The sequence below is a fragment of the Nothoprocta perdicaria genome, unplaced genomic scaffold (assembly GCF_003342845.1).
Source record: "Nothoprocta perdicaria isolate Ctin4 unplaced genomic scaffold, notPer1 scaffold_6, whole genome shotgun sequence".
Taxonomy (NCBI): Eukaryota; Metazoa; Chordata; class Aves; order Tinamiformes; family Tinamidae; genus Nothoprocta; species Nothoprocta perdicaria.
The window spans coordinates 3,324,470-3,348,409 of record NW_020455865.1 but is presented as its reverse complement, the minus strand read 5'-3'; the positions used below and the strand labels follow the sequence as shown (position 1 = coordinate 3,348,409).

The following is a 23,940-nucleotide window of genomic DNA, read 5'->3' as shown; positions in this document are numbered from 1 at the left end:
TTCTGAGAGGTGGTAAGCTGAGAGCACAGCATTGCTCAGGAGGTGGACACGGAGAAGAACTTGTGCTGGAGAAGTTGTTCCTTGCTCAACTCATCATTAAAGAGGTCACCCTTAATTATTATAACCTGAAGTCATGCTGTGGCACAGACACTTTCAACCTTGCTAGAGCTTTAAACATGAGTTCTAGTCCAGATCCAGCTGAGCTTGCTGCTCTTCAGTTCATCACATCCCAGCTAGCACCACAACGAGTTAACTTTACCCTGGCCGAGATCCAACAAGGAAGCACCGCTCCGAATCTACATTTCACTTTATATTCGCTGGAGTTTTTATATCAATTGGCAAAAAAAAAAAAAAAGTCTTTTAAGTTTGAGCTTGTTCAGTGCAACAGGAAAAAGAAATACATTGAACTAAAACACCACCCACGTTATTGCAGACAAATCTGTTTATACCAATAATGAGTTTGGGCATCAGCGTACACCCCAGAAATGCTGTTTGACTACTGAAAAAAAAGTAGCTCAAAGCTCATATAGTTTTGACATGTCTTGGCTAACGTTATTCAGAAATAAAAGGTAAGTAAATAAAAAAAAAGAGAAATAGAGAAGACAACGTTTGAATAAAGTTAATAGTGTGAATTAGGTTCTGGAAATAAGCTCCAGTGTTCAGCAACCGTAGGTTCAGCAACTGTACACCTTGAGTCTGACACGCACTGCTATGTGAAAAAATCAGCAATTCACAACACAGATTATGCTGCCTACAAAGGGAATTTCCTCTTAATGTTCATAAATTGGTGAAAGAAATTTAATTATTCTCAGAACAGAATTTACTGAGACATGCGCACGAACTCTTTATTTACTCTACTTATTCAATTACTCCAGCAAATATACAATGGCATCACTTTCCTTTATTAGGAGTACATTTATTTGCAGAACAGAAAGAAATGAGCAAGATTCGACTGATCTCATGTATAGAGCTGCTTTATCTTCTCAATGGAGTGTTTCCACCAGTCTTCCCAGCGTCGAGCTTTTATCAGCTGAGCTTCACTTTCTTCCTTGATCTGGGCAAATTGCTGCTCAAGTTTACATTTGTATTTCTGTACAAAAAATAACATAACATAACATAACCTGGAATTACAGCAACTCAGAATCTTTGAGTAGTCTGGAATGTAGTCTGGAATCCTTCTAGCAGGCTTAATGAATAAAGAGTGAATATTTTCACAGTGGAAACAATGATCTGAGAGTTCTAAACTAAGTAAAGGTAGGTGTAAAATGTCTTACTGTCCTTTACCTTTTATGAAATATTAATCTTTGTGACCTAAGGATACAGCTGTAGGCTTTATAAAGAAGAAAGAAAGCAAGCCAAATTGAAGTGACATGGTAGAAATATGGTATCAGCAGCTAGTTTTTAAGCTATGGTACTGCTGAGAGGCAACGTGTCCTGTTTCTGATCCATTCCCTTGTCCATGCTGCTCTACCGAAACAATTTTTTGTTGCAATGTACCTGAATTGGCTCCCCAAGAAACTTCCCTGTCCACTTCTGACATCATGACCAAGAAAGGGGGATGAAAGAGGATTTCTATCATAGTGAATATGGCTGAAAACGCTGTGTACTCTAAACTTAAACACATCTATACATTCTTCTGTAAAATCACTATCATCTGCCCCCTTACATGCAGTCCTCTCCCACAGACCAACCTCATATACGGCATCTCTTGCTTCCACTACTGCTACGTGACCCAGTGTGGTCTTAGCAGTTGTCACAGAGGCAGTTTCCCTGCAAAGGATATGGTCTGAAATGCCTGGAAGAGTAGTTGTTGGTATTCCCGGCCAAGTCCTTCAAAGCAAAACCAAACAGAAAAGGGATTAGAAGACTAGTTTTTGCTCATCGTATTTAAAAATGTGATTCATCTTTTGTGCTTTAACTCCCCCTTATTTAGGATGACTACCCTTGATTTCAAATGTCAAGAATTCTACACAGTAATCTTCTGAGTGAAAATAAGTCCTACTTTCATATATTTTTAAGTGCTGTGAGTGATAGATAGTGGCTGGAAAAGTGGTATGGCAAAAAAAAAATGCATTACAATAGGATACACAATTCATTTTTGTATCAGTCCATTCCTGTGTTTTCCTTAGAATCATTATCTACCCAAACAGCCCTGTAACCAGTCAAATGACATCACTAATGATAAGCACTTACACTAAGTGTTCAACATTTTGAATAAGTGGAGCAGAAAACTAGAAGAACAGTATCTAAGATGAGTTTGGAGCACTACAACTACACAGAACAGTGTTCAGTATCTTCAAAGGTTACCTGCTCCCACGTTCAATCAACTGCTCAGCTTCAGAGGTCTGCAAAGAGAGCCCAGCTTGCTTTCGACGCAGCAGGGTGGAGATCTTCTCTCTGGGCATTTCAATTTCTGGGACACGGTAGAAGGCAGACTTAGCAGCAGCAGAACCACGGTAGCCATGCTGCTGTTTTGAAGAGATTGTGCTGCATGGAGCTCAATGGTTTTCACTTTTAAGAAATAGCTCTGCATACATGACTATGTTTGAGCAGAGGGGTTGGACCAGACAGACTCTAGAGGTTCCTTCACCCTCAAATATAACTCTCAAATCTTTCCATTTAAAGTACTAGAGTATACAAAAATCTTTTTTTCTTATTTGAGCTTATAAAAGCATATCTTTCTCCACTTACCTTTAAAGTTGGGCTAACTGAATTCTGCTCTACCATCTCTGATAGGAATATGTTTAAAATAGTTCCAGTAGAAAGTACTCAATTCACATAGTAGGAAGCATGACAGAAGATACGAGAAGCTCTTTTTATTCAATAAGACATGCAAACACAGTAGCATTCATGCAACATTCAGTACTTTTTATGAAACTTAAATTGCAGAGAAATGTAATTGAAACCTTTGAAAAATGATTAAAAAATCAGCTCAGTAGGTGTTATTTAATCTTTCCAATTATTCAGTAGTAAGCATATGATTAAGCAAAACAATTAGCACAGATGCTTATAGTAGAAATCACACAAAATCAAGGAATAATCCAACTATTTCCATTTTTTAGGGAGAGCCTGCTGGTATCTTTGAGAAAGATGCTGAGGCCTGAGCAAGCAATCTCGACTTACTTGCTAGCTGTACGTCGTCAATAGTGATACTTTCATCTAATTCCAGAAGCAGCTTTTCTGTGAAGGCAGCTAGTGCAGAAACAAAGTTCTGAGCACACTCAGTAGCACTGGTCTGTTGGGAAATGGGATACAAGAGAGAGGAATTAATTCCTTTCATAGTTCATCTCCTTTTCTTTTAGACTGCCTCTAAACACAACTCTCCAACTTTGAGCTTTTACAGAAGCTACAGATCTAAACATATAATAGTTTTAAGTGGCAAACAAAAGGCTCTAAAAGTGCAGGGATGTGTAGAGCTAAGGAGAGACATTACTTAGGTATTTTCAGTATGGTCTGTGAACATTACAGAAGATCAGTTAGTCCCACAATAAGATTGTGAACTTGCATATATGCATTCATACATATATGGATCTTACACTGGTAACTTATAACTCGTAGTTAGAAGATACTGTTTTCACAAAATTGAAAACATTTTCTATTTTACTTTTAATGGGGAGGAGAAATGCATGCAAGATGCTCTCTCCTTTCCAAACATATTAGGTTACAAGTTCATATTAAGCAATGGCTTTATAGTTACCTGCATCTTCTGGGTATTGAGGCGAATGGCATCAGCTTGCTCTTTTTGCCTTTTTATTTCTTTCTGGCACAAAGCTTCCAGCTGAAGCAAATTATCTGGATGTCCCAGAGAAGGGCGCAATTGGTTTGTGTGCACAGCCTTTAAGACATAAGTAAAAAGTTCTTTCTGTGAGGAATATGCAATTGAATTATTATGAGGAAAAAAAGTAAAAATAAGCATTTTATACACAAGTGTTCAGAAAGAACTTGCTGTGTTCCTTGGCAGGGTAAGATAAACCTTGCAGTGCAGTATATACAAAACTGCTTAAGCATCTATTGAAGTGCAGGGCCTCTCATCTCATCTCTCTCATCTCATCTTGGCTTGTGTTCATAACTTCACAAGTGAAAATCTCGCTTACCAAATAGCAAATAAGATATTTATTATATCTGTATTTTCCTTGTATTTTCTGACTTAACACTCAGAGCAAAGTCTAAAAAATTACTTATAATGTTTTCTGCACAATCTATTTTATGATTCTTATCAGGGCTGATAAGATGCACTCCTTTTTAAAAGGTAGTAAAACTACATAATGTTAAATTTTCTGTAGGTAATAGAAACTACAAGGGAGAGTGCACCGACATAGTATGTGCTGCCACAATGTTACAGCCATTAAATAATCTACAGCTTAAGAATAAAAATGACAGATATTTGTACAAGATAACAGAGAGGAAACCCAGTTCTAGAAGCAATGACATGATGTAGAAAGGTAAAGCTTCCAGTAGAGCAACACAGGCCAAGTCTGTGGCTAGATCAGCAGGGACTGATTAAGCAAACATCAATAAAACTAAATTTTGGGAAATCAATGCATTTAGGATATCTTTCACCAAAAGCATTCCAGCATGTCCATAATACATACCTTTATACTCTCCCAGTTTTCCAGCTGCTTATTGAAGAGGTGCCGAATCTGATCAATGGAACAGCTGAGCTTCTGCTCATGCTCTTTTAAAAGACTATTGACTGCCAACTGTGAGACATAAGGGAGATGCTCCTCAAACAACTTCAGCTGATCCCGAAATTCTTTTTGGAAAAGGCAGAGATATTTGTGTGACATGGAGGTACTCATTGTAAGTAAACACAACTCTTAGTTCTTTGCCAAATTTCCCATAAAATCAACCGGAACTCTGCCACTGAGCGTCACTGCAATTTTCGTTCATGTTTACACAGGACTTTGCTCTAGGAATTTACCTATTAGACAGGAATTATAGTAGTCTTCTGTTTGACTTTGGTATGACACTAGTTTCTGTCTGAGCCGCTCAGCACAGTGTTCAAATGTCTCAGGCAGATCTTCAGGAATTGTGATCTGATGCTTATCTTTTCGGTAGAACTCCTTTGGAAGGCAAAGATAAAACAGAAAAGGTGGGTAACACATCCAAACAAGTCACACCTAAGCATATAAAAGCAGCAGAGATGTTTAAGGCTGTTAACCTCTCTAATTTAAGACCACTTGTCTCCCTCGCCCTGTGCCCTTATCAGAGCTTTTATCCTCATGCCTATTTGATATTTGAAGTACTAGTTTTTGAGATTGCAGTGCAGCTTACTTACCAATTTGGCAAAGACACTATCAATCTTCTTCCCACTGTATTGCTTTTAGGTTTGGTGATATGTATTAAAATATTAGTTATTAAGATTATACTGTCACGTAGCAAGTCCTAACATGGAACAGCTTGGTTACAGATGCTTGCAACAACACTTCAGTACATCTATGGCTATTTGGAAAGTCTGTAGGCACATGTCACTCCTCCATGCTGTCTCAGTTTGACATTCTCCTTTGATGCCATTGGAATGAAGAATATTGGAACTGTCTTGGCTTTGCAGTCTTTCTACTATAAAACTAAGTATGGATGTCCATGCTTGTCCACGTACATGATGTTGCCCAAGACTCTAACATACTTAATACTTACAAAGAAACCTCTGTTTAAAATTACAGTGTCAAACATTATTGGAAAAAAAATAGATGGACACAAGGAAAGGAAGCTTTTGGAACATCCAAACACTGTAGCAGAAGCAAATTAATTAGTTGCCACAAGAGTAGAACTATGGCAGCAAAAATAACTGAAGAACTTTGAGTTTTCTTACCTCAGCAAGAGAGAGCAAGCTGTCACTACCCGCCCAGAGAAGGCTGTTAATAATCCCCTTAAAAGTACTGAAAACAAGCAAAATGAAAGAGAATCACACTGTAAAAAATTATACTGGCAATACTTACTATTTCTTGAACCCTTTGGTTTTTAATTTCATGCACGTGTAAATGCACAGAACTGTAGATACGCAGTGAGCTCACTTATTGCAGATATTACATAGAATAAAAAGGATTAACTTTTCGTTTATTTTAAAATATGCTACAAAATGAACCTGTCTATAAATAGTTTAATGATAAGTATCAGGATTAAGCACCTAAAAAATGATAGTTATCTATGTAGTTCACCATTATAAATAACTAAATAGATAACTAAAGAGATCAACAGTTATTTCTGTAAGAGAGAAAATTTTGGTCTCAGTAAATATACAAGGCTTACTCAGATTCTGGAGGCTTCTCTTCAAATATATAGAATCTCTTGTCATTGCGACCCGCTCTGCTGTATTTCTGCGTACTAAGGGATCAAAACATAAATTTGAAACTACTAACATATCTTTTGCTTCCCAGGCCAGTTATTTCAGTTAGTCAGTCATGCAATGGACATGAAACTTAAGAAAAAATGATAAAAATATAACTGAAAAAAACAAACATTACAAGAAAATATTTTTGATATAATTTTTGCTAAAGACACTCTCTTCAATGTCTCTTTAAGACTTTTTTGCTGTTTTCACTATTACAGTAGCCCATTTCATCTATCTGTGAACCAAGCTGAAGATGTCAGGCCTGAAAATTAAGCCATACTGGCTTAAAGTGGTGTTAAGTCTACATTTCAACATTTTTATGACAGAAAAGAACAGCAGAAGATAAATTCTTTTTTTTTTTTCCCCTGACAAAATCCAAATAAAATGTAGAGCTGATTAAAAAGATGTAAGCAGGGATGAGAACCCAAGGCATAAGCAGAGACTAAAACACAAGCTAATACAAAAGAGCACCGAGCAGTTTTCAGAGAGCAGGCAGAGCTGAGAGATTTCTACATAGGAACGAGGCAAGCGGAATTTCTCTTTCACAGGTCTTACCTTCCTGTTGACACCTTTCTTATAATGGAGGATGACTTTTTTGTGCTCAGAGCTGGGTAATTGTAAGCGGATTTCTGGGGACCTTCATCAGGCACATTCAGGTAAGAAATCTTCTTTGATGTGGGAAGAATTGCTTTATAGTTAAAAGGAGAAGAACATTGAAAAATGTCAACCAAAGTCTTTTTTTTTTTCTACATTTGTGTAGACGTTTCTACACAAAAAAACGTTCCTGACGTTTCTTTCCATTCTTTCCCTTCCAACCCCCTTTCCTTTTGCCATCACAAATATGGGTGCACCTTGTCCTAAAATCACTACTTCAGTCTGCAGCTTTTGTTGGTTAAGAGTGAGAGATCATCTTGATCATTGCAAAAACCCCTCTTGGAGCTAGTGTGTAAGCTACAAGCAGTAAAAGACACTGCTTTGAGGGCAAGCTGGACTTGCTCAGTGACATCCTAGAAGCTGCAACGCAGATGAATATAACGTATTGAAAGAACTGCAGACATACCTGGTGCCAATGAGTTTGAACCTTCATTCCTCTCTGGATTTGAGATTGAGGACTTTTGGGATGGCTGAATTCTGAAAGAAAAGGGGATTTTGAATACCTTGCTACAAGTTCTCTATCCCTACAACGTGCTATTGAAGCTTAATTTTTGTGATAACGTGCACCAGATAGGATTGTATTTACAACTGACTGTCTAAATGTAAAGAGCTTTTCAGGTGCAATTAATGGCTTAACAGGAACTGAGGTGCTTCTATAAGCACTTCTGTGCATTAAAATACTTACTTGCGAGTTACTTGTTTATAATGTACTTTGTATGTTCATTCACATACATTTAGCACCCTGTAGCATGTAATCGCCCTTTAAATAAAATAATACACTAGAAGGCAAACATTTAATTCCTATATAACATAGTTTATACTTACTCAAGTAAGTTTTTGATAACACTTATTGATATATCTTCAACTGCAGACTTTCCCATTCTGCTTGGATTTAACAAAGGAAATTTAACGGGATCCAACCCCATCAGCATCATGCTGCTGTCAGCTCTGAGGGACTCTGTTCGAACGGCATCTGCACTTGGACCCTGTGTTGTAACCTCTGTGGCAGAAGAGGAAACGTCCTCCTGGAACGGTCAGAAAAGAAAAGCCTCTTCACTGGAGGATGCATTAATGACAGTATTCCATGCAGTTATTAATTACTAAAGGAGATCATCCAAACAGTCACTAATTTGCTTCAAAGGATGGAAGGAAAAGTTTTATAATTTTAATAACATGATGTTACTACAGCTTATAACATTGTTAAACCTGTACAATTCGGGCATTTAGAAGCAGTTACATTTTCACTATGCAGTTATCTAATAATCATAAGCAATATTTCAATATAAACATGTAAAACATATGATCTACTGTGGATTACAAAATAAAGACAGAATCTTCTATGCTTGGAAGGAAAAAATCCACTTGATATAAAGCCTGCCATTCTGTCAAATTTGAAATTAAATACAATATAGAGAACTTGGATATTATCTTACGTTGTCATAAAGGCTGGTTACATTTACTAGCAAGCAGTCAAGATACTGACTCCTCTTTTTCAGTTCTTTCAACACTATTTTAGAAAAATCATACAACTCTTCTGAAGTCAAAGCCTGAAAAATATGATAATATATATGTTATTTACTAAATTAGAGAGAAATTTCTTACTTTTAAAATATATTGGCTATATAATTCCATATAATCTATATTGAATATATAAAATATATTATATAAAATGTATCAGTTGCATCCAAAACAGTTTTTTCACCATTTTGCCTACACATATGTGGAAGCAGTAAGATTTACCTACTGTTAGGAGAAGTGAAATTTTTGGTTTCAAATATAATCACAAGTGTAAATATCCTTAAAATCTCCTTACTCAAAGCTGGAAAGGAGGGAACGACTAGGGCATATCCATGCAAAAGCAATACTGAGACAGCAGGGGATCTTCCTAAACAAAAGTTCTGAGCCTTTTTTCTTTTGGTAATGGACACAGATAGAGACTTGTTTATGAGGAAGGGTAAAATTGAGCATCCAAGCCCTGACCTCCACAGGTATGTTTATAACCCATCATGTCATTTTGACCATCTGGTCCCTGGTGGGTGCTTCCTCAACGCTACAAATATGCACAGTGAGTCACATTTAAGCCAGTTGGTACCATTTAGAACTTACTTCTTTATCCGCAGTAGGACGAGCACAAGCATCTATTTTCTCATGGAGCTTCTCCAGGCAGGAGTTCAACGTCACCGCCTGCAAATTAGAGTTTGCAACCTAGAGCAGAAGCAGATACTGGTGAAATGAAAATCCCTGCAAATTCAATGAGCACTGCCAATAGCTGCAGAAATGTCTGTGTTTTTGCAAAAGGGAGTAGGCGGAGGCAGGTTGGATCCTCAGGGAGGATTCACTTATTTGAGCAGGTACCTGCTTAATGTGCTGCAAGACCATGTTGATCTAGCATAGCTGCAACAGTAGCAAGACCACAATTTCGAGTGAATAATTACAGAAAACTTGAATAAACAGAAGAGGTCACTTAATATTTGTCCTCTTGGAATTCAACCCTAAATCTCTAATTAAAGAACTATATAGAGGAATGATTAAAGTTAAATTGAACAAAGGTCTAGTGCTTCTGTTCGTACCTCTGACTTGATTTTCACTTGTAGATTTGTCAGAAATCGTTGGATCTTTTCCATAAAGGCTCGATCCATAGAAAGATAACGGAATTTGGTTTCAGACTGGCTGATTATTTCAGTAGCCTTTACAAAATACAGGAAGAGACAGAAGTAATTATTTTTCACTCTTTTCCAATTTTATTTATATAATTCACCATCTCTTTGTATGTTTTCCATCACATATTTATCATGTAGAATTAACTAGAACTGCTTTACAGTCACATCTGGGAGCAGGTTGGTGCTAAGTCACATTAAATCTGTGAATATAACACATAATTTAAAAGAATGAAGCTCTGCACACCTGCTCAAAGTAGTCTGATTCCATTTTTTCCATGTCAACCATGATTAAACCTTCGAAAGAGTCAATACGTTCACATTCTTTCTGAAGACGCTTGCAGAAAAATTGCATCTCTTCAGGAGAAAAGTTACCTCCCTCTGAAAATAATCTAAAAAAAAACCCAAAAGAAAGCAAAGAGAAGCAGTTGGATAGAAGTCTTCCTTTTCTCAAAGACTATTTTAGCTATTACACAGATATCCATATGAAACTGATGGAAACAGTATTAATTACAGCTTGGAGGTTTAGGAACTTTTATTTATTATACTGACTAGCTGAATAACAAGATAAAATTTAATTTTACTGCTCTGCTTATGCAATAAAGGCTGATAACTGGAAGTAGTTAACTGTATTTATAAATATCCCTTCAACGGAATATCTATACCTGCAAGTTTTGAGAAAATCCACATTTGAATCTCGCAATTTTCCCAAAGATTCCTCCAAATAGTTCCGGTAGCTTCTCAGGGAAATCTGGATGATTTCGAGATGATTAAGTAGCTCTGAGTGAAGACTTTCAGTGAAAGAAACCAACCTAACAGCAGGTGTTAAAAGACAGAGAAAAGGTACAAATAGAGTGTTTCCAAGGCTGCTGCTGGTAAGCACACAAACAGTACCCGAGGACTCAAGATGTTTAGTTTTCAGAAAGCAGCTCCTTGAACCGGGATTGCTTTGATGAACATGCGGAAGACACCGGCAAGCAGTAGATGTTATTGAAAAACATCCTTCAAAACTATTTATGCAATTGCTATTGCTGTGCAGACAAATCCAGGAGATAGTTTTCACTGAATAACAGCACAGATAAAGCAAACTCGTAAGGCAAAGTAGGATCAAGAGAGATCTCAGATATCAACCACGGGAGTCTAACCACTCAAATTCCCAGCTAACAGGGCCTGTAACACACTCACTTCTCAGTCTTGGCAGCACCAACCAAGGCAGATCCCATGTCACGGACCCGTGAGCAGAAGTCTTTGCTGATGGTGTTTTGCTGTTCACGAAGTCGGAAAAATTCATTTTTTTCCTTGCCCAGAGCTTCCACCACCCCTGCACAGTGACACTCCAGACGCTCCTTGTGAAGCGACAGTTCCGCTGGTAACAAAACAACAACAAAACAATCTGGTCATTACACCCTCTGGGCTACCACAATCACAAGTAAATCTATCAGCAGAAGCAAGGAGAAAACAAAGCCAGGCCACACCACACCTCAGAGAAGCTTAAAAATACAATAAAAACATGATTCTTTGTTTCTTTCTCACATTTTTGATTATATCAGATCAAGTTGCAAATATCTTTTCCTTCATCCCAGTATCTTTAATTATTTTTCCTCCTCAAAAGAACTTGACAGTTTTCAAGAAAGAATTATTATTTGTGGCCAATATAGGGCCGTTCAATGGCATTTTATATCGCAAGGTCCTTCCTCTCCTATCCAGGAGGCAACCGTTGACACTTTGTCTCTCCCAACACTTGCTAATTCTTTTTCTGTAACACTACTAATTTTTTACTAAGACTACTGTTAAAGAAAGTAGATACCAGCTCTAACATTGTAGATATTTGTCTTTATGTGCTCCTGCCTTGACTGATGCAAGTGAAGGTGCAGATTAAGTTCTGATTTCAGCTCCTCTCTCTTCGCATCCACAATGACGGAAGAGTTGGATAAAGACTGTGTGAACCACTTCTCCAAGTGCTCAAAGAAGCAGAGGCGAATCCTATGATTGAAAAATAAATTATTACAGTGAGGAACAGTCAGCACCATGGAATATTGCAACACAGACACAAGCTTTAATTTTACATGTGTATAAACTCAAAGCTTTAAATAAATATATCAGGTTTTAAGAATTGAACTACTGACCATAGGAAAACAGATTTTGTTACTGTTTACACAGTACTGGTGCTATTATTCTGATGCATCAAAACCATAAATAATCTTAGCATGACCAATTAATAGTTTCTTTCTCCTTTATGCTATCTCGAGTTAACGCATCTTGCAATATTTCTCTGAAATTCTCTTCCTGTTCTGCAGCAGTGAAGGCTGAGAAAATATTACTAAAGAGCAGAGTGTTTTTGAACTTGTAGAATACTATTGAGTGCCAGACATTTTACCTTTATTGTTCTGCTGCTGCTAATTTGGGCAAATTTCTTTTTTTCCCTACATCTGTTTTTCTTTGTAAATAATACTTTTATGTTAGGTACTTTGAAAGTCACAGGTGAAAAGCAACATGTAAAATTTCTCCTATTTTTATTAAGAAAGGAATTATATCAGAACATTTTGTTAGTTAGGGGATATTGATTCATAAGTTTTATTTTCCAAACATCCAAAATTGACTTACTACCTAAAGATTTAAAAATAACCCGTTTTCTACTAACCATCGTTTAAGCTCTGCAAACACAGCTTCTTCTATAAGGACATGTTTCAGGTGTGCAGGAAGTGATTCTCTTTGTTCGTATTGAGAAACGTAATTCTCTGGGATGCTGCTCTTTCCCGCTTCTTCAGCTCCCAAAACTGTGTAAGTGTTTCCACTAGAAGTGGAAAAGATCTCAACAGCAAATTCTGAGCTTTCCACCTCGTCACTCTTGATCACATCCTAGGAAATAATTGGAAATCATTATTATCTTTAAAACTGCTATGGTTATTTATAGTTCAGTTTTCTATAAAGAGGATTTAAGTCCTATTTGCCCAGGAGATAGATTAAACAATAAAGACTGATGTGCACTGTTTGTGCAAAGTACTTCTTATTTAGTTTAAAGAATCTGGACTACCTCAGCCTGACGGGGTCTTCCCATTTCATCATGATCATCTGCAGGACTTCCTTCACCTTCAAATTTGTTCTCTTCTTCACCTTCTTGTGCAAAGTTTACCCCCTGCTCGGTCTCCTCAGTTTCTTCACTTTCATGAGGAATACTCTCCTCATCCTCTTGTTGCTCTGTTTCTTCCGTTTCTTGTGCAAAGATGTCCTCATTCTCAGGTGTATGTGTTTCCTTATTTTCCTGTCGAATGGTATCAGTCTTTTCCTTTTCTTCTTCATATTCTTGTGCAGGGCTCTCAGCTTGCTGTTCCACTGTAATTTCAGCTTCCGAAACCTCAATTAATTCTTCTCAGTTAAAATAAAGTTTATTGGTCACAACCCAATGAAATACAGGTTAAAAGACAAGAAAGCAGAAAAAAAACTATTTTTGCCATTGAGATATTACCTTGCTCTTGACAAGTTGTTTCTATCTTTCCTTGCAAGGTCTAATAGAGAAAAAACAAAAAAACAAAACAAAACAAAAAAACCAAATAAACAAACAAAAAAACCAAGTTCTACAATTTAAAAATAAGAATTGGTTTCCCTAGAATGATAAATTCACATCTCTTCTCAAATTATATCTATTTTAAAAAGGTAGTCTAGTCCTGAATGGATCATTTATCTTTTAACTGAACTAATAACAAATGAACTAACCATAACATTGAAATTAATTTTGTTGCTTTTCACTTTTCTGTTAATTTGCTGAAATGTACTTTATAGCAAATGCAAATTGCAGAATTCAGAAACACTGTTTCCCCCGTCTCCCCCATCCCACCAAGCAGAAGCACTTCAAAACAATGGATTTTTCTTTTTTTTTTAATCTGAATTTCAACAAGAGTGTAGATTCCCAAAAGTGAAAAGTGAACATACCAGCAAGATTTTAAAACACAAGTAGTTTGTTTTCTTTATACCTGTTTAAAGATTTCTTTTACATTGAAATATTGGCTGATGGATTCACTATAAGAAATCAACTCCTGCAAAACAGCTTCTGGGTAAGCCATTACTTTTTCCACTAGAACATGGTTGAACGTCTCATACCTGTCAAATACAAGGTGACTGTTTAAGAGACTTAACTACATACAGAAACAAAACATGATTATGATATCTTTAAATCCAAATCTAACTTTTACACTTATTTCATACATTGTTTGACCTGGAAGCCATCATTGTACTGTATTTTAGGCCTGAATACATTCGGTTCTGGGAATTATCTATACACAAACATATATATGCAAATTTGCAAACCCAGAGCAGAGCTGATGACAGAGGTTTTTACGCCTTCATGCTGCAGCACAAGAACAACTCACATATTAGTACCACCTTTTGAATATATTTTACTTGGCAAGTTTGCATTACAATATTCATACCCAGCTCCAATAGCATCCAAAGAAGAAACAGCTTTCTCCAAATATCTCTTCAGCTTTTCTTCAGAGCTTGCTGTTCTCATTTTATCCAAAACTATATCCAGATCAGTTTCTGTCATCTAAGAACACATAAGGAAAAAGAAAAAGGAAAAAGAAATTATTAATTTCTGAAATTATTTAAAACTATTTAGGATTCAAATAATTTTATAATAAAGGCCACTTTACAAACAGCAAACGGAAATATATTAACAGGGCTAGTTATGCATTAAATGCATTTAATGCATAACTTATGATAGAAGAATCAATAATTAATTCTAAAAAAAGTATCTGGCAGAACAAAATTATCTTGTAATAATATCAGCGTAAGTGTTAATAATTACCCTTTATTTTTTAGCTGCTATAAAGCAGGTATTTTGAATTCCAAAAGCCTCTTGTATAAAAGTCCTTTCTTTATATCATACCATATTCTGAAGTTTTTACCTGTATGAAGTTATCCTGTCTCCACCTGCATTCATCTAATTTTTGCTTAAGTTCATCTTCTTGGTAGGAGAGTTTGAGCTGATGGACATCCCAGAGGGCGATGGCCTCCTGAAAATAACTGTACAATTCTCTACAGTTTTGTTCATTCTGCTTAGCCAGCTCCTTCAAATCTCTCTAAAGCAAAACAGTTAAATGAACCAGTAACTATTAAAATATTTGCTTGAAGATGAGATGAAATGAATGAATAAGGGGATATCTGACCTAATAACAGACTGCCTGAAGGTAGAACATCAATACTTAGCATAATCTCTTTCAGTTGAACTAAACTTCTCCAGGCAGGATGAGCTTTATCTAAGTCACCCTTGAAAAGCTACTTTAGATATGAAACCAGTAATTGCAAACTTCTTGAACCACACCAGAGTGGGTTTGTTTGCTTGTTTTTAAAACTGATTGGATAGATATCCAATTACCCCATGGATCTATCCCTAACATGACACTGGTGGCCTTGGATGAATATGACATGTCACACAGCAGTGCAGGAAGAAGAGCACGTCCAGAGTAACAAGGACGGGTGTAATAACCATACATCCATGTGATCCAGTTCCTCTTCAAACCGACTTTGTAATTTTTCAGTCAACTGAAGCAAGTCAGAATTCACAATTTCTTCAGCCTCCATTTGTGTGCAAGCTTTCAGATTCAGCAGTTTATTCTGAATAAAAAGAATGGTAAATTATTGACACAGGTATAACAAACCATCATGTGGCTTTTAAAGAGTGTGGTTAAACTCAGTATTCCTTAAGTTAAGCTGGATGTAGATGATGCATGCATAAACAGTAGAGCTTCTCTATTCATCCTATAATAGCAGACTGAAGCTCTGGTGTTTTACTTCAGCACACATTAATTTCATAAACCTGGTGCTGACTATTAATGAAATTATTTGTTCTTCCTACAGTTTCACTCTCCATTTTTTTTCCAGTATGTTTCACAGAGAAATTCAGCTCCCAGATCTCACATTCTGCTAGTAAACAGTACGAATCTACAGAGAAACTGAGGGGGAGAGGTAGAATTTCTTGCCCAAGATCAGCCAGACTCAGCAGAAATGCTGGAGGTTTTAATCGTGAGTCTTCTGCCTAAATGTGGGGCAGCACCCTGGTCATTACTAGTCGCTGTTACTCAGTTTTCATACATTTCATGCACTAATACCACATATTATTGCAAAACAAAATACACAGTAGGTTTCTTAATAAAATAAGGGAGAGGTTGAAAAGTAACTTCAGTTGCTATGTGAGAGTTGGCTGGATCCTCAAACGCCACCCTGCTATCAAGAATCCTCCCAAGCATTTGTTAAACTGCGATACTGACCTGGCATAACTGCACTTCTGTCAAACATTTCTGCTGGACCCTCTCATACTGGGCACGAATTTTCAGCAGACACTGCTCACTGTGGGTATCTGAAGAGATCCAGAACAGAACGTAATATCCACTGCTAGATTTCAGCATTCCACAAGACATTGTGTAAGGGAAACATGACAGGACCTATGCTGGATCCCCAAATCATCCCACTGCATCTTCAAATTGTAACATTATCAGCCAGCAAAATGAGGCATCCATACACAAATCTGTTTATCATTATGCTTAAAGGTAGTTAGTTATTCTAGGTCAATTACTGCTAGAACTTACCATGTGAAAATACTAGTGCCGGCAAAAGGGAAGCAATGCAACAAGCAGCTTATTTTGGCTGTACTGCTAAGCAATTTAGGAGGAATAGAGAAACAGCCAGAACAATGAATACAGCAAACATATTCACAGCAAGGTAAGAGTCACCTCCTGCCAGGAAAAGAAAGATCCAGACTGGTTTTACAATTCCCCTCCTTACCTATGCTGCTGTTCAAATCCACCAACGATTCATACCATTCGTTCATCTCAGCTTTCGTGTGCGTAGGGGGCAAAAGGTGACTATCAAAATATGAAACAAAAGTCAGCGTTTGCAAATATAATTTGGTCAGTTCTCAAAGAATGAAATTAAAAATCAGAGGAGCCAAACTACTGTGCTTTACTTCGGTGGTTAGAAGAGACAGCCATATTAAAAATGAAAATACAATGCCTGCTGTTTCTCAAGCTACTTTTTAATGACAAGGAACTAAGTATAATCCAAATAGTTCTTATGTACAAGCTAAGAAAAAGACTATATTTTAAAATGGCAATAGTGTAATAAATTGCACCCACACTATCTTCTCTTTGTCAGAATGGAGAAAATCAAAATATGTTGCTATGAGATCCCATTAATCTCCTTTAAGTTTAATTTATTATACAAATTCAAGTTAACCTTAAACAATGTCTAGACAAGGTCAACAATTTTTACTTATCCACTCAGCCTTGTCTGCCCTTATTTCTACTATTTTTTCTTTATGGTCAAAGAGATTTATTTATGCATTCCTGCATTTCTAAGCCTGGAGGACAATTAATGTAACCTGCGCACTGAAATTCAAGAAAATACATTTTTTCCCATTAAAGAGAAGTCTAGAGTAGAAGTTTAGAACTTTATAGCTGCACTGCTTCTTCCAGTCTGCAATGCACAGAGTGACTCTACAATTAAGCATTCATTTGCTCTAGCAAGTGCCCTGTTTTCCCATTACTATTCTTTTTTTTTTCATACCCAAGGTGTTGCAGAAATTCTACTCTCCTTTCATTAAGGAAAATGTGATTCTCTATCATGTTTTCCACTTCTTGTTGTACAGCTGGTGGATTCTGTATTTCTTCACTTGCCATAAATTCTCTGTAGGATACAAGAACACTCTGATATAAAACACCTGCTTTGGAAAATTTCATGTTTGAAATACAAATGCAGATTGTGTTTTTTATATATATGAAAGAATGTTAAATTTTTTCTTAGCTTTATAAAGGACAAAGAATAAAATATAATTTTAATTAAAAAGTCAAATGATCACTGCTCACTAGTGCTACAGACACTCCAAAACATAATCAGTTTCAAAATTTCAGACCTGAAACTCTGAAGCACATTGTTCTTTTGCAGGAGCCTCCAGTCCTTCACCTTATCCTGCCATTTCAACCTATGTGATAATTCCCTTTTCAACTCCATTTTCATTAGATTAAAGAACAGCTTGGCAATTGCCCTCCGATTGGCCAATAGGGCTCTGTTAATAATCTGTTTATTAAAACATAAAAACAGGAACGAGAGCAGCACATAACATGCAAGCAAGAAAACTGCCAGCTCTATACTGAGCTAACTGATTACAGAAGAAAGAATACAAATATTTAGAACTGCAAGATGGAAAATGCTCTTCTATATTATTTTGATAGCTACAAGTCATGAGTTTCAGGGTGGCAAAAGAAGAAAGATTCTGGAAATATTTGAGTTTTCCATCTTCTAACAAACAGATACGACTCAACACTAAACCCTTACCATGGCTTCATCATTCATGAACCTGTAGACATCAGGTGGTAAGAGGAACGCAATCTCCTCCAACATCACGGTGTACTTTCTCAGTACTTCTGTTATCTGTGCAATAAAACAATAAAAAACAATACAGGCATCTAACTGAGAGGTCAGTTTCTTAACTTACTCTGGTCTCCTCTGGTCATTTTCACAACTAATTAAATAGAAAAATAACTAGTGATGCTGATGGAGATTTGCTTTGTGCTGAGCTAATGCTGTGTCTGCACTGCAAACAGAGACTGCTTTTGGTTGCTTGCTAGGACAAAGCAGTAAAGACTTTATTATGAATTACCCACTTATTAAGCCACACATTTACGTTTTTATCTCCAGTGTTCAGTAACTTTTTCCTGATTATGTTTGCATAGAATCAGAGCAGGAGCTATTGGCGAAAAGGCAGTAATCACTTGTGTATTAAAAACCATGGCAGAGCTCTTTGACTCATAATTACAAACAAACAAAAAAACAAACAAACAAAAAAAGACCCAAACTATTCTATAGAATATTCTATTCTATACCCAGCACTGTGATTAAATAATAAACTTACAATTAATTAACAGTCATTAAAACCACAGCTCACTTTGTCAGTTCGACTCCATTCGACCATTTTTAAGGTTTCATCCATTTCCCTAATCCACTTCCTTCTGGCCAAGGATTCCTTGTGGATGACATCCCACAATTCTTCCAAACTCTGCAAGGAAGATTTACTAGCAATTTCACTGAGAAGTTAGAAGTAAAAGATTGCAATTATATCTTAAAAGTATAGCTAGACATAGAAAGACATGTTACACAGACCAAGTGGATTGCAAACAATAGGTATAAAAATATGAAAATGAGAAAATGACAACTGCTGCCTTACTTCTATTGAGAAGCCTTCCAGATCAGTGTGGAGCTCAATCTTTTTGAACAGAAGTTCGATTTTGCTATCTGATTCCAACAGTTTTGACAAAAGCAAATTCCCAGGCTCCAAAATAAAAGGTTCCATTTCCTAAAAAGGTAAAGAATTAGCTGGCTCTTTTGGATATTAGTTCCTATCTTTTGCATAGCACTCCAAACTACCTGAACTGCAAGATCCAGTCTTACCCTGGCAATGCAGGCAAGTTCACGGTGCATTAAGGTCAGTGCTTCATCGTGACGGCCTCGCCTGCGTCCTGACACGCGATCCAAAATATTGCTGCTTGTTTTCTCGGGAACTGCCCAAAAAAGAAATGAGACTGGTGGAGTTTGGAACTGCTGCTGCAGAAAATGTATGGCATGCACAATAAATCACAAAACCAACTGCCTTTATATCTTGTGCAGCTTTTATAGTGCTTGACAGCTTTTCACAGAAAGGAAATTCTAGGTTAATCCATGGTGAAAATTGTAAAGCTAAAAAATACTTTTTATTTCCTTTAATTTTAATTTGTCATTTTTCAGAAGGATAAAAACATGGATAAGGTTGAGTATGGTGTAAACAATTGCAACTTCCAAGAATAACAGCTGCTCAGGTCCTAACTGGAACTTATATCTGAATGTGCTTTGATAAACAACTACAATTTTACAAGTTTTTTTTCCTTTCTATGGGTAGTTAAAGGCATATCTGAGGTTAAGAGAAATAAGTTTTTACCAACAAAATCAGGTAGGGCTCTGACTTCTTCAACTGCAATTATAGCTTCACTTCTCCAATCCCTTTGAAATGCTGTAGCTTCCCTAAATTAGAAAGAGAAATGATGCTAAATATGTAAGAGAGCTACAGATCAATCTAATTAGCAAAAAATTGTAACATTTAGGTAAATATAAACATCCTCCTAACATCAAAATACAAATGGGGTCATAGAATTAGCGTTCCTGCTTCAGGAGAATAGGACTAATTATCAACTAATTGTTGCTAAACCTCAAATGTCCTATGATGTGAATTCCACCGATGTGAAATTCAAGCCAACGAAGTTTAATAATACGGTTTTCATGCTTAGAAAATGCAGGAAATTATCTAATAGTGAGAATAGCATTACATAGCTGATAAAGGGCACAGATGGAGTTAACGTTTTAACCAAGATTTCAACACTAATGCACACTCCAAGTCTTACAACTTCATGCCCACTCTCATAAACACACAATTATGTATTTACACTTCTTTCCCATACCTGCAGAGCACTGGCTTTTCTGTGAGCTCTTTACATGACATTCTTTCAGTGCACTTCTCTTGGTATCGCGGTAATGGCTTTTCACTAGTACAAATCTCCACATCCTTAACTAAAGGTGTCTTTTCACACTTCATAGAAATGGTAGCCTTGCTCCTCGCTTCGCCCAAAGAGCGTACTAAATGAACCTTCAAAAATACAATAAAATGGTTAGAATTGTTTCCTAACAGATTGACCAAAGGTGAAGAAAGAATGAGCAGAAACTGGAAAATAAAGGTAGCAGAAAAGATAAAATATCAAGAATTACTTTGCACATGCCTAACATTTTTCTATCTAAGATTCAGAAAAACTGAAGCAAGCTCGTGTGCTTGCTTATGGTTACAAGAAGAGTCAACAGCAGAGCCAGAAACTTGATTTGGATAATCCTGGAGTAAATGTGTGGAACACATTCCATAAATGTTCCATTAATAATGGAACTCAGGCGAGTTTTCCTTTTAAAAATAAAGCCCCACAGGCTACAGTACTAGTCAAATTCTGAATCTGACTCGCTGCACCTCTTTTACTGCTGTTTTCACCTGATTTTGCCTTTAGTATTTCCTGATACCAACCCAGACATGAGAAAATAAAAGCATCCATTAGAGAGCAGCACCTTAAAATGACACAATTTTGCTAAATCTGCAATTTTAGCAGACAAAATCTGCTAAAACTGCATGCACCAAGTTTCCAATCAACCTCTGGTTTAACCTCACAGCTTTAAGAGTCAGGAAACAACCGGCCAACCTACTTCGAGGGCTTGGCTTTTGCCAGAGGTGCAAAATTTTGCAAAAAAAAAAAAAAAAAAAAAAAAAAAAAAAAAAAAAAAAAAAAAAAAAAAAAAAAAAATTAAAAAGAACACAACAGAAAAAAACATACCTCATCTTCAAAGATCTGCTTGTAGACCTCGCCGCTGGGGACAAGGCGGACAGTGCCCACGGGCTGCATGATGTCGGCCCGCACACCTCTCCCCTCAGCCCCTTTCCACAACGGTCTCTAACGGCTGTGGGGGAACCGAAACCGGCCCCGCGCGCGCCCCAACGGCCGCCATGGCAACGGCCGCCATGGCAACGCCCCGGGAAAGGGGCGGCACCTGTTGCCGCGGCAACGCGGGAGCCCGGCTCGGAGCGCAGCCGCGCTGGCGACAACCGCGTTTCATTCCCCCCTTAGGATCCAACGAAAAAAGCACCAAGGGGAAAAAATCAAATAAATAAACCCCCACACTCATAAAATAGCCCTTCAGGATCGCAAAGCAAATCACATAACGACAACAGGTTTTTATTGAGCAGCAATTGAGCACTGGCAGCCCCCAGGCGGTCCCCATTTCTCCGATATTTTCCTCAATCTGCTCCCCGTTACAAAAATGCAGAGGGTGGGAGGCAGCCGTGCCAGAGCGCTTCTGTGAAAGTCAATCACCGAGTCCCACACGTGGTCCCACAATGTCTGGGCTGCAGGGACTGGCTGCCCCCTCTCACTTGAGACCAGCTTTCTTCAAGTCTTCGGGCAGCACGCGCCCCTTCTTGCGGGCCTTGTTCTTCCTGCGCTCTATCTTCTCCTTCTTCTTCTTCTGAATGTTCTTGCGCCGCTTTTCCTGCCGCTGCTGCATCTTTTCCACCACTTTCTCCGTCCGCTTCTCCCACTGCCTCTGGCGCTGCGCTTTGCGCTTCTCCTTGCGCTTCAAGGCTTCCTTCAGGCGCTCCTCGTCGTCACGAATCTTGACGCCTTCGGCCTTGTAGAGAGCGTTGGTCCATTTCATCTTCTTCTCTAGCTCCTGAGCTTTCTTCTGGTCTTTGTCCTTGAGCTCCTCCAGTTTATTCTTCCTTATCTCCAGCCTGCTCAGCAGCTGCTTGTAGTTTCTGCCGGTCAGAGGTGTAATATGGCCTTTCACCGCTTTCCTCTTCTCTTTCTTCTTCTGGATCTTGCTCAGCTCATTCTCTTCATGGACTTCAACCCTGTTAAAGACAATCTCAGCTGCGCTTGTGCTCTCCTCCTTTTTGCTTTGTGGCTCTGCAGGCAATTCTACAGGTGATTCTTCTGTTGTCTTCTTCTCCATTTTCTCCTTCATCTTCAGCTCTTTTCTTCGGCGCTTCTTCCTCTCTTTCTCGTATTTCCTTCTACGCCTCTTCTCCAGGACAGCAGGGGATAATTCTTTGGCATCATCCTAAGAGAAAGGTTTGACATAAATCAGTTGCTTTAAAGAGAATTAGAAATGGGATGTACTCAAGCTGCTCATTTTAATCTTCTCATAAGCAGCACAGTATCCTTAAAGAGAAGCTGTGAGATCAGCTTTTTAAGGTCCTAAACCTCAAAAACCTCAAAAAACAGCTTCCCTTCTTTCTTTGGATCATGGAATGCATGCAGGATGCCCAACATTGCCCGTAAGCACTTCTTTGTGGAAAGCAGTCAATTCAAACCCACATCCTAGCAAGATCACAGCCCTGTCCCTGACTCTCCCATGAGACCTAGAAAGAGTTTACATTGCACATATAAATCTACATACACTAACATGCATTCCATATTATCAAAATTCTCTTACTTGACCAGAAGCTTTTTTAATCTTCTCGTGTAGTCTCTGACGCAAGAGGTTCATTGCAGAAAAAGAAGGTGAATTGGCTTTGCTTTCACCCTCTGGGAACAAGAAGCAGAAAACAGAACAGTTTACTTAAAATACACCACCAACAAAACTGATTGTGGCTGATTCCAAAAAGAAAGTTACGGAAAGGACCAGAAAATCTCTTGAGAAACTGTGTAGAGAAAAAAGGAAATTCTAAAGAAACCAGCAGCTCCTTCAGTTTATTGGTTTCTTCAGCATTTCCCTTCTATCCACACGCTAACGTGGCCTGCTGTATGGCTGCTGAAAAGGCCTGAAGACAAACACCCAGCTGGTGGAAATGAAGACACCAGAGACATCTTTTCCACTCAGCTGGTATTGGAGCGTCCTAATGGAAGGCTGTCACGGGGTGAAAGAATTTGCAACTAGCCATAATTTCCAGAAGTTAGCTGTACATATGAAATACCCATGACTAACTGAATGCTGGTATTTTTAGAGGGCCACCCAGTGGTCACAAAAAAAGAGAAAAAAACCCTGCATACACGTAAGCTTTTAGGAAACATAGCAGAAACACAAATGTTTTCAATTCTACTGGTTTTCTTTAAAAGCTTTCCAAATTGTACGCATGTAACAGAGCTGCAAAGCAGCCGCCTCAGCCCAGGTAACACCCGTCAGAGGCCGGTTTTCTTACCGGTTGCTGCACTCTCCTTTTTGCTCTGTGCACGCCCCGGTGCAGACGAAGCGCTGGGCTGAGGGGCTGCTTTCTGAGCGGGAGCGGCGTCGCTGCGCGCCGGCCGTTTGCCCGGGGGAGCAGCTGCCTTCCCATCCTGCTTCCTGGGCTTCTTCCTCCTCTTCTTCTTGTGCTGCCTGCCGGCATCTTCAGGCTGGCCCGGCTTCGATTCTGGTCAGAATAATACAAATAAAAGAGAATTACGTTAAGGCCACGGCAGCGTGTGCCCGCCGGCGCTCCCGGGCCCTGGGCGGTACCGCGCTTCCTCTTGCGCGGCTCGGGGTCGCGCTGCGCGCACACGCGGCTCGCCAGCCGCTGCAGGTACGAGTCCTGCGCGGCCAGGCTCGGCATGGCCGCGCCCGCGCCGGGAAGTGACGCCGCGACGCGCGGCAGGCACGTCACGCGGGAGGTGGGGCTGGTGGTGACGTCACGCGGGGGTGGTGCTTGTGGTGATGTCACGCGGTGGGGCTGGTGGTGACGTCACGCGGGGCGTGGCGGCGCGCGCG

General features: G+C 38.5%; 2 protein-coding genes across 2 annotated transcripts; both read right to left on the bottom strand.

Annotated features, from left to right (window-relative positions):
- Positions 1-874: 874 nt before the first annotated feature.
- Positions 875-19,170, bottom strand: CCDC180 (coiled-coil domain containing 180). Its single transcript, XM_026049650.1, has 34 exons — positions 19,084-19,170; positions 18,860-18,988; positions 18,581-18,691; positions 17,971-18,066; positions 17,549-17,712; positions 17,167-17,322; positions 16,423-16,502; positions 15,909-15,997; positions 15,133-15,255; positions 14,547-14,720; positions 14,070-14,185; positions 13,614-13,740; positions 13,109-13,148; positions 12,677-13,008; positions 12,284-12,501; positions 11,450-11,625; positions 10,828-11,008; positions 10,308-10,454; positions 9,890-10,034; positions 9,556-9,672; positions 9,092-9,190; positions 8,419-8,532; positions 7,811-8,010; positions 7,392-7,492; positions 6,887-7,019; positions 6,250-6,324; positions 5,813-5,879; positions 4,922-5,063; positions 4,593-4,753; positions 3,698-3,835; positions 3,124-3,235; positions 2,308-2,413; positions 1,692-1,830; positions 875-1,090 (listed from the first exon to the last, which is right to left on the bottom strand). Exons 1-34 carry the CDS (start codon positions 19,111-19,113, stop codon positions 959-961), a joined length of 4,470 nt encoding a protein of 1,489 aa, XP_025905435.1. The 5' UTR covers positions 19,114-19,170; the 3' UTR covers positions 875-958.
- Positions 19,171-21,421: 2,251 nt separating this feature from the next.
- SURF6 (surfeit 6) lies at positions 21,422-23,785 on the bottom strand. Its single transcript, XM_026049378.1, has 4 exons — positions 23,692-23,785; positions 23,396-23,605; positions 22,690-22,781; positions 21,422-22,314 (listed from the first exon to the last, which is right to left on the bottom strand). The coding sequence occupies exons 1-4, from the start codon at positions 23,783-23,785 to the stop codon at positions 21,625-21,627; spliced, it is 1,086 nt and encodes a 361-aa protein (XP_025905163.1). The 3' UTR covers positions 21,422-21,624.
- Positions 23,786-23,940: the final 155 nt, after the last annotated feature.